Below are 10996 nucleotides of genomic sequence, written 5' to 3' on the forward strand. Positions count from 1 at the left end.
TTGGCATTGTTTTGCAGTGTCCTTTTTTTTAGAGTCCTTGAATACTTTAAAATACTATCATATACACCATCTTCCTTAGAAATTACTGTTAGTGGGGGACAGTAGTGATATGTAACAAGGTAGCTTGAGTCATTTTTTCCCCCTATGGATAATAGATATATTCCAGTGAAATTTTTTGTGTTTCTTCATGAGTCTTCAGAGTAATTTACGAAGATGTCATTAGTTTGCCTCTGCAGTGAAGGTAAGGGCTTTCCCAGTGGAAGTTTTAAAAGTCTCTTTTACTCTTCTTTTAGTTTGAAATCATTTCCAGAAAGGAAAATGATTTTCAGAAACTAAACCAGGCTCCATACGTGCCTCAACTTGGGAAAATGTGTGTTAGTACTTTTTTAAAGTTTGTATTTTTAATTTATTCTACCATTTCATTCTCTTGATCCTTGGAATATTACAGAGAATCCTGTCATGTTAATCTTTGCTGTATGCAAATAGTGGTTGACAAGTGTGCTGTTTGATAATTTTGAAATTTCAGTATTGTTCCTACAGATGAGATACTTTTCAGGGAAATTGTTCAGAAAACAATTGTGGGATTTTCAACGTACCAAATATTGAAAGGTTTTGAACACATGTATTATGAGATCAGAACTATATTTAAAATTCAAAAGGAGAAGATAAGATGAATTAAAGGAATTGTGAAGTTCATAATTTACAAAAGCTTGGGCAAATTTTAGGAGTATCGGTGACAATAATAACAAGGAGAGGGTATCATTTTACAACCAAGATTTGTATTGAGGGTTGGGGCAGTGCATTAAAAAATACCTCAAAAATACACTTATGATCCAGTTTGTGGGGAAACAATTACTGCACTGTTAAGAGTAAAATGGGAAACAGTTCTGGTCTAACAGAACAAGTGAGTTATCTGAAAAATAATGTGCTTATCCTTAAAATTTTACTAGGCCTATTTTGTATAGTAGGACACTACTAACACTGTTAACTTCAGTTATAAGAAACGTTATTTGTAATTATTGTCCATGTCTTAATAACGAACCTATTAAAAGCATGTAAGTTACACCTTAATATGACCCTGTTTATTGAGACTCATGGAAACTCAGTCTTTCTGGTACAATTCCAATTCCATTTTATTTTTGTTAAAGTACTTACCAGGTAGCATTTACTGCATTTAAAAAAATAATAATTGAATGGGTGTCTACTTTGTATTAGATATGAGCTGCTTGGTTTTTATTATAGATACTATTCATTGACACAATTGATAACAGTATTGGTTAGGACTTCTCATTCCTTTAGGTAAGTGATCCCACATACAGTAACCCTAGAATCCTGGAGAATATATATACTGCAGTAGTAACTTGGAGCTGGTCACTTGATTTTGGGCTTCAGTTACCTTAGTAATTACAGATTTGAATTCTGAATATCTCTGTGGCTCTTCCCAGCCTGTTATGATTTCTTGGTTTCCTTTGGTAAAAAGTTTTAATAGATATGCAACCTAAATCTCAATACAACACTGATCTAGCTGTTGATAATGGTTAGCAAGCAAGTGTATAGAATAAAACTTAAAAGCGTTCTTTTTTTTTTTTTTTAAATAGGTAGCTGAAAATTTTGTTCCTCCTCTATTGGATGCAGTTCTCATTGATTATCAGAGAAATGTCCCAGCTGCTAGAGAACCAGAAGTGCTTAGTACTATGGCTATTATTGTCAACAAGTTAGGAGGACATATAACAGCTGAAATACCTCAAATATTTGATGCTGTTTTTGAATGCACATTGAATATGATAAATAAGGTATGTGGTTTACATTTCAATTATGGAAAATTCTGCAGTATATATGCTTTAAGTAAAGCGTAAATATACCTATGAGATTAACAGAAGTTTTAAGCTCTTTAAATATTTGAACTTCTAGATCAGAGAAATACTTACCTTTTTTTAAAGATTTTATTTTAGAGAGTGCACAAGCTCGAGTGGGGGGAGGGGCAGAGGTCGAGGGAGAAGCAGACTCCTGGCTGAGCAGAGAGCCCAACTTGGGCTCGATCCCAGGAACCTAAACTGAGCCAGACACTAAACCTATTTTTTTTTTTTTTTTTTTTTTTTTAAAGATTTTTTATTTATTTATTTTTTTTTTTTAAAGATTTTATTTATTTATTTGAGAGAGAGAATGAGATAGAAAGAGAGCATGAGGGGGGGAGGGTCAGAGAGAGAAGCAGACTCCCCGCTGAGCAGGGAGCCCGACGTGGGACTCGATCCCGGGAGTCCAGGACCATGACCCGAGCCGAAGGCAGTCGCCCAACCAACTGAGCCACCCAGGCGCCCTAAACCTATTTTTTATGTTTTTAAAAATGTATAAAATCTTGGGGCACCTGGGTAGCTCAGTCAATTGAGCTTCTGACTCTTGGTAGTCTTGATCTCCAGGTTGTGAGATAAAGCCCCAAGTCCAGGCTTTGAGCTCAGTGGGGAGTCTGCTTGAAGATTCTCTCCCTCTGCCCCGCCCTCGCATGCACTGTCCCCTCCTCAAGCAAATAAATCTTTTAAAAAGATAAAAAGATCTCTACAACAAAACAGTAAATTTGATAGATTGTAACATTCAAATAGCTAACATTTAGTGAAAAGTTGCTGCATTTTAAACATTAAGAATTTAGTGATACTGGATTCCCTGGGTGGCCACTCCACTGCTTGTGCTCTCTCCCCCTACCAAATAGATAAACAAAATCTTAAAAAAAAAAAATTTTGTGATACTAATTTCTTTAAATGGTGCGTTTTAAGTTACAAAAGTATTATACGGGGCATCTGGCTGGCTCAGTGGAGCATGTGACTCTTGATCTCAGGGTTGTAAGCTTGAGCCCCACATAGGGTGTAGAAATAACTTAAAATCTTAAAAAGTATATATATACAATGTGCTTAAAAGAAATGGGAAAATATATTCACCAAGAAGGGAAAACGTAGATAAACGTGTACAAGTTACTCAGTAGCTAAAAAATTTTCAGGTCTGTATTAATGATCTTGAAGTCACCGTCACAACATGGTAGTAATAGTCTGAGTAACTAGAAAATGTGATGTTCTTTATGTGGGCTTTGATGAATTCTCTTTATAATGTGATCTTCCGTTCTTTCATTTTAGTAATTCATTTGCGTAATAAATGGTAATTTCATTTTCCATGGGAGGCAGATTATGTTGTCTTCAGGTTTCCAGTCATGAGGCCGTACACCTTATGGGGCCCACTAACAACTCCAAATCTTTATACTAAATTAGGGTTTACTTTTTCTCTCTTATTTAACATAATTAAGGCATTGAAATACTACTTTGTTCTCACCATTTGTTTTTAGGACTTTGAAGAATATCCTGAACACAGAACGAACTTTTTCTTACTACTTCAGGCTGTCAATTCTCATTGTTTCCCAGCATTCCTGGCTATACCACCTGCACAGTTTAAACTTGTTTTGGATTCCATTATTTGGGCTTTCAAACATACTATGAGGAACGTTGCAGATACAGGTAAATACACATGTCCTTTTATTCATTTGCCCTACCAATCCACAGGTTCTTACAGATAGATCTGTAGGTATAGTCAGGTAGATAACACTTGTTATCAGGGTTTTGTTGGAGTACATCACTTGCGTATGTAGGCCTAAGTAAATTCTAAAAGCAGTTGAGTCCTCTGTTCCATAGTTGAGTCCACGGGCAGGATTGAGTTAGAGGGAGATGGGCATAAAACATCACTTCTCCACATCCTCACCACTGTGTCCTTTTCCCTGTCTGCTTTTCCTCAGTGCCAGTGAGGGTCAAAATAAGGATAAAACACAACATTTTTAGCAAGACAGATTTTTATTTAGTTTGTTTTTACATAGAATTCGGTTTGTGTAGCAGGTATGTACTTGTAATGCTGTTTTTAGAGTTGATTTGGAGAGAATCGACAGAACCTTCAGAAATAGTGGAAAGTTGGTAATAATTATTACTTGTAGTCTGTAACTAGGCAGGCATTGATGGTATTTGAACTCCCATTGCTCAAGATAACTTAGTCAAATAATTGTTAGTCATTAGCGGAAAGGGGGGTAAGAATGGCCTTTGAATCAGAATAGTTGAATAGTGGAAATTCTATATGAATGTTACCAGTCTGTAATAACTTTGTTGGTGTTCTGTACATTTTAGGCTTACAGATACTTTTTACACTCTTACAAAATGTTGCACAAGAAGAAGCTGCAGCTCAGAGTTTCTATCAAACTTATTTTTGTGATATTCTTCAGCATATCTTTTCTGTTGTGACAGACACCTCACATACTGCTGGTAAGAATTTATAGCCATGAGAATGTTAAGTGTTCCAGTTGTTATTACCTGTTGGAGGTAATAATGTTCTTTTCATCAACAGGTTTGACAATGCATGCGTCAATACTTGCATATATGTTTAATTTGGTTGAAGAAGGAAAAATAAGTACACCGTTAAATCCTGGAAATCCAGTTAACAACCAGATGTTCATTCAGGAATATGTGGCAAATCTCCTTAAATCTGCATTCCCTCATCTTCAAGAGTAAATATGCTTTTTAATACGCATACATTTTTCAGTTAAAAAAATAGTGATTATTTAATTGTTGTGTTTTGATTTACAGTGCTCAAGTAAAGCTCTTTGTGACAGGGCTCTTCAGCTTAAATCAGGATATTCCTGCTTTCAAGGAGCATCTTAGGGATTTCCTAGTACAAATAAAGGTATGTGTTTTGTTTGTATTTGGAGAAATAGTAAAACTAGATATGATTTAGTTGTTGCATTGTAGAATTAACCACTTTTTTGGTAAATCAAAATGAATGATATTCAGGCTTACTAGTCCTAGACTGATTCAGAGTGAAAAACTAAATTGTAGTTGAGAACAGGTTGGATTTGAAATGTTTTTGGAAACTTGTTGTTAATACAATTCATTTTAGATGATATAAATGTCTTGGAATATTGTGATTACATCCTATAGCTGATTTTTTTTAAAATTGTGAAATATGGGGAAAGAAACACTGGTAGACCCATTTTGTTAGTAAGGAATCCATTTTAGGGAATTAAGACAAATTCGCAGATAATCAGCCCATTACTACTGTTACACAATGTTTCATTTAAATTTATGGGAAGAGGGATTCATCTTGTATTATTTTCTTTTAAATAAATTTAAAAGTAGGGACGGCTGGGTGGCTCAGTTGGTTAAGCGTCTGCCTTCCGCTCAGGTCATGATCCCAGAGTCCTGGGATCAAGTCCCGAATCTGGCTCCTTGCTCGGCAGGGAACCTGCTCCTCCCCCTGCTTGTGTTCGCTCGCTCTCTTTCTCTGACAAATAAAATGTTTTTTAAAAAAGAAATTAAAAGTAACAACATCTATAAGTGGTTGATGGATTGTCTTAACCTGACTTAAATAAGAATTGGTCACATGCAATAATCAAATTTTTTCTCCAAGATACAAATAAGGTTTTTTCAATTGTAAATATATTAGCTAAGTTGTAAGGTGGAGAATGAAAATTACCTGAAACAGCTATAAAGTCAGTGACAATGTAGCTAAACTTTGTCATTAATCATAGGAGAAACAGCTTTTTTAATCTCCTGGCTTGTGAAGCGTATTACATATATATATATGACATCAGACTGTGCCTCTTTTAATAACCTTTTTTATCCTCAACTAAGACCTTTGGTTTTAATTCAGCTATACAGAATTGTATTATACTATAAGTTAGGGATACTTGGGTGGCTCAGTCAGTTAAGTATCTGACCCTTGATCAGGTCATGATCTCTGGGTCCTGGGATCAAGCCCCATGTGGTGTCAGGCTCTGCCCTCAGCACAGAGTCCGCTTGTTCCTCTCCCTCTGCTCCTCCCGTGTGCGTGCCAGCACGTACTTGCTCTCTCTAATACCTATAATCTTTAAATGCATACACGTGTGTGTGCGTGTACGCACACACAATATAATTTAAAACCAACCAATTGAAGGCTAGGTTTTTATCGTGTAAACAAAACAGGGAGGTGCTTGTCTATCCTTTTTTACATGGGGCTTTTTTGTTTGTTGTTTTTTTTTTTTTCCCCCCCCCCCCCCCCCAACAGGTCATTTTCCAAAATTGGAATTCATTATGTTAACACTTCAACCATCTTGTGTTCACAGGAGTTTGCAGGTGAAGATACATCTGATCTGTTTTTGGAAGAGAGAGAAACAGCCCTTCGACAGGCTCAGGAAGAGAAACATAAACTTCAAATGTCTGTCCCTGGCATCCTTAATCCACATGAAATTCCAGAAGAAATGTGTGATTAAAATCGGAAGTCATGCTGGGTTTTTTTGTTATTGTTGTTGGGTTCCTCCCCACCCCCCCGCAACTCTTGTTAGCAGAAGAAAACAGCATCTGGATATTTGTCGACCAAAATGATGCCAATTTGTAAATTAAAATGTCACCTAGTGGCCCTTTTTCTTATGTGTTTTTTGTATAAGAAATTTTCTGTGAAATATCCTTCCATTGTTTAAGCTTTTGTTTTGGTCATCTTTATTTAGTTTGCATGAAGTTTAAAATTAAGGCATTTTTAAAAATTTTACTTCATGCCCATTTTGTGGCTGGGACGGGGGGAGGAGGCAAATTCAATTTGAACATATACTTGTAAATTCTAATGCAAAATTACACAATTTTCCTGTAAACAATACCAATTTTTAATTAGGGAGCATTTTCTTTCTAGCCTGTATTTCAGTCTAGAAGAAAAGGTAATGAGTAAAACAAATTGCGTTAAGAGGATTCTAGTGCTGCATTGTCTAAAGTTAGCACCTCTTGGACTGAATCGTTTGTCTAGACTACATGTATTACGAGTCTGTATGGCAAGTTTGCAGCAAGATCATGTGCATATCATCCCATTGTAAAGCGACTTCAAAAAATATGGGAACACAGTTAGTTATTTTTACACAGTTCTTTTTGTTTGTGTGTGTGTGCTGTCGCTTGTCGACAACAGCTTTTTGTTTTCCTCAATGAGGAGTGTTGCTCATTTGTGAGCCTTCATTAACTCGAAGTGAAATGGTTAAAAATATTTATCCTGTTAGAATAGGCTGCATCTTTTTAACAACTCATTAAAAAACAAAACAAAACTCTGGCTTTTGAGATGACTTATACTAATTTACATTGTTTACCAAGCTGTAGTGCTTTAAGAACACTACTTAAAAAGCAAAATAAACTTGGTTTACATTTATTTTCCTTTATTGGCTCAAAATTATTCCTACATTAATGAAAGTGATTATATATGTGTTTTAAGTATTAGGTAACATTTTTTAAGTGAAGTTGGACACTGTGATTTACAAATACAACCTCTGGGGTTATTGGGAGTAAAGGCACAATTGGATTAATCGAACATGGTCCAGATGTTACCTTCTGTTCCCATGAAACAGATCCCTTTTGTGACAGCTTGATGTGCTTTTATCTTTATTTGCAATTAAAAAGCATCTTCTCTTGGTTCCTGGATAGGAGTTACGTATAACATGAAAGAGAATGAGAACCCAGGTGTAAGAAGCTACTGCAGATATTCTTGATTAATTGTATTTTTGTCAAATATAACCCTTAGAAAGTTGCCTTATCCCTTTAGGAAAGGTAGGAGGTAGGGGGAAAATGTGTAGATGCCCTATAAAACATGAAAGGGGGTAGAAATAAGGGAATAGAAAAAGGAAACTAGCTTGGGTGAGCCTGTCTCTAGAGGATTGAGTCTAACCTATAAACCTAGACTAAAACCTAAGCATTTGAAGTGCCTCATGTTCGTGCAGAGTCAGCAATTTTGTATAATTGCTGTACTCTTCTAACTTCGTAGGCTTTGACAAAACTATTATTTCAGTAGAATATAATCCTGTGTGAAACTTTTTTCTAGGACAGTAAATGGTAAGAGTTCAAATGTATTCAAAGAAGAACATTGGAAAACTCTGTTTCAAATTTTAGCTTTGTTAAAATCTTTGATTTGTTCTTATTAATTACTTGTTTTGGCCTAAAAAACCCTTTTAAGAGGTTTTCTTGGGTCAGCCAGCCAAAAGTTCAGGTTCAGATTGGTCTATTTTGAATTAGCTGTGAAATGCATATTGTTCGTTTTGAGTCGCTGTCACCATTTCTGTCAATGATCATACACAATTTTCTTAACTTCTAGCACATCCAATCTACCCCCTGCTTTCTTGGTACGTTCTAGATGTTGCAAGAAAACAAGTCTAGGCTTGGAAACCAGGATAGTCCGCTTTGAATTTAGAAATGATTGGCAACTGGGATTCAGCCACTGCTGAGAGTAAATTTACCTTTTTTTTCCTTTTTACTTTGTGTACAGGCCTCAGGACAATCAGTCAAAAAACTGATAATTGTCCCTCAATATGTATCATTCATTTGTTTTAATAATTGAATCCCTATGTTTTAACTGGGTACTTCGGCCTCCTAGCTGACCTTTCCCAACCACCCTTGCAACCAGGTTGAAGTCTTGTTGACTGGAATGAAAGCAGAAGTGATAATAAACTTCTGAAAAATACCTTTAAAGGAAGGGACATGGATGTGATGGTAAGAGCTCGAGATTTTAGATCGTGAAATGGAAGATAATGGATTAGAACACCTTTCCTCCCGTTTCCCCTGCTGACTTCTGTTACTGTCATGTACTTTAATTATACAATTTATTATTTTACAATATATACAATTTTATAAATTTTGAACTTCACAAGACATTAAATTATCTTGAATAAAATTATAGCTATAGCTTAAAAGAATCATTTCTTCAATGTTTACATAAGCTAAACACATTCAAGGAAAATACAGAAATTAATCGAATTGGAAACTTGGAACTCCGGTCTCTTTACACAAAGTTCTCATCAGAGGTATGTTCTTTCCCATAGTTCAATCCCTTGTATGAAGCTTGTGGGACTCCAGCAAAGAGGAGATTTGACCAAAACCAAGAAAACAATAGTGATAGCAAATTAAATCTTCGGTGGGCATTTCTTGCTTGATTGTACATTGATCATATTTGGGTCACCCTCAAGGTATTTAACACAGTACGCTGGTAACTGGTCATTTCACGTGTTTGGCATAGTGCTTTTTAACTCTTGGGAACAAGTCAGTCTCTAAATTCTTACAAGTTGGGAGGAGAACTGGAATTACTTTGCATAGTTAAGTGGGTCTGAATCCTGGTCCAGGCACTCATTCAATGGGGAATCTTGGGTAAGGCATTTGAACTTGAAAAATGGGATCACAAAGCTAAGTCCCCTTGATGGTTGTGAGAATTTACATACAAACATGAGAATATGCCTGACACCATACCTAACTCCAGGGTGCATTTTTTTCTTCACATTTTAGCTTCTCTGAAATTGGAGTAGATCTGAACAATCCATGGCATCTTACACTTTCTGGTGGACCTGCAATGCCACTGACATGTCTTTGCCTGTCCACATGTGAAACCTAATCATAGCTGCTGGTGTGCATTAGTTTAATTGCTTAGTGTCTTCAAAAGGATAGTTCATCAAAATGTTACTTTTATGTACAAAAAAAGGCACACAGAAGCAGCAGAACAAACTTCTAAGGAAATCTTAATTTTTAGAAGGATAACCACAATTCATATTTTCTTGCAAAGTGGCAACCAAGTTATGTCTTGGGACCTATGCAGGGGAGCTGCCCAGAAGCTGTAATGCAAGGAATTGTCTACCAAATGCAAGCAAAGCGGTTTTATTCAAATGAGAAGTGTGAACAGATTGATGAAATTTCAAAAAGAGGCTGCTATAACCAATTCATGCATTTTGCAGGATTGTCAAGTACATTGTCAGAGTTGGCAGTGTTTAGTTGTTCTTGGTACATCTTGGCAATTGATGTCCTCTTAGATTTGAAATAAAGCAGTAAGAAAGCCAAGTATGAGTTAAATCTTCACAGGCTTTTCCTTACCCCACTTGGAGTCTAGTTAATTTGTTAGGCTTACCTACACAATACAGACCTCTCATGTTTGACCCCAACAGACATAGGCAAGGATGGAATTTGAGGAAAAAAAACACTAGAATACATATAGGAAATAATTGGTGTGATTTCATAGTGTATGTGTTGGGATTCCTGTGAAAAAGCAGCATAATTCATTCTGTACAATGTGAATGTAAGGCTTTATGGAAAAGAGGTTCATAAAACAGTCATGGTACTCTTGGTTGGCTCAGTTGGTAGAGCACACGACCCTTGATCTCAGGGTCCTGAGTTTAAGCCCCACATTTGGGCATAAGGCTGGCTTTAAAAAAAAAAAAAGGGATGCCTGGGTGGCTCAATGGTTAAGCATTGGGACTCTTGCTTTCGGCTCAGGGTTATGAGATGGAACCCCAGTTGGGCTCCACTCTTGAGTGTGGAGTCTGCTTGAGATTCTTTCCCCTTCTCCCTACCCCTCTGCTCCTTTGCCCCCCTAACTTGTGATCTCTCTAAAATAAAATCTTTTTTTGAAAAGGTAAAAAATGAAGTGTATCTAATTACTAATAGATTACTAATTATAAATAACTACTTTAAGATTTTTTAAGTACTCTATATACCCAATATGGGGCTTGAACTTAAAACCCTGACATGAAGAGTCACATGCTCCACCAACTGAGTCAGCCGGGCGCCCCTATAAGTAGTACTTCTGATAAGTACTGTTGTAAAGTTTCCCTTACCATCTTTTGTGCTTTCCATCTCTGTGAGACATTCTGAGTAAATTCAGAAAATTAATAGTAATTCCATAATACCTAGTCCATGTTCAGGTTTCCCCAACAGTTCCTGAAAATGTCTTTCATGGCTTGTGTTTTTCCAAATGGGAGTCCAATTTAGGTTTATGCTTTTTGAATTGTATAGTTACTGAGTTTTTAATTTCACTGGTAATTTCTTAAAATTTATATTTGGTTATTTCTTCAATCTGTTTTTTAAAATACTGTCTTCTCATTTTTCCCATGTATTACAGCATAGTTTGTATTTTGTAACATCCATTACTCAGAATGAGAGCTGCCCTACCTCCCCACTGATAACCTTTAAAATTTAATTCTGTTGGCCCTCGG

The 10996-nt window shown here is 36.1% G+C and overlaps 1 protein-coding gene across 1 annotated transcript in view; it reads left to right on the top strand.

Annotated features, from left to right (window-relative positions):
* XPO1 (exportin 1) overlaps window positions 1–7182 on the top strand; it is a 45544-nt gene extending 38362 nt beyond the window's left edge. The window contains exons 20-25 of the mRNA XM_021699090.1: window positions 1599–1793; window positions 3329–3497; window positions 4152–4286; window positions 4369–4528; window positions 4608–4704; window positions 6122–7182. Of these exons, the coding sequence (XP_021554765.1) occupies window positions 1599–1793; window positions 3329–3497; window positions 4152–4286; window positions 4369–4528; window positions 4608–4704; window positions 6122–6268 (903 nt within the window). The 3' untranslated portion in view covers window positions 6269–7182. The remainder of the gene's footprint in view (window positions 1–1598; window positions 1794–3328; window positions 3498–4151; window positions 4287–4368; window positions 4529–4607; window positions 4705–6121) is intronic.
* Window positions 7183–10996: the final 3814 nt, after the last annotated feature.

Source organism: Neomonachus schauinslandi, chromosome 10, assembly GCF_002201575.2.
Source record: "Neomonachus schauinslandi chromosome 10, ASM220157v2, whole genome shotgun sequence".
Classification (NCBI taxonomy): Eukaryota; Metazoa; Chordata; class Mammalia; order Carnivora; family Phocidae; genus Neomonachus; species Neomonachus schauinslandi.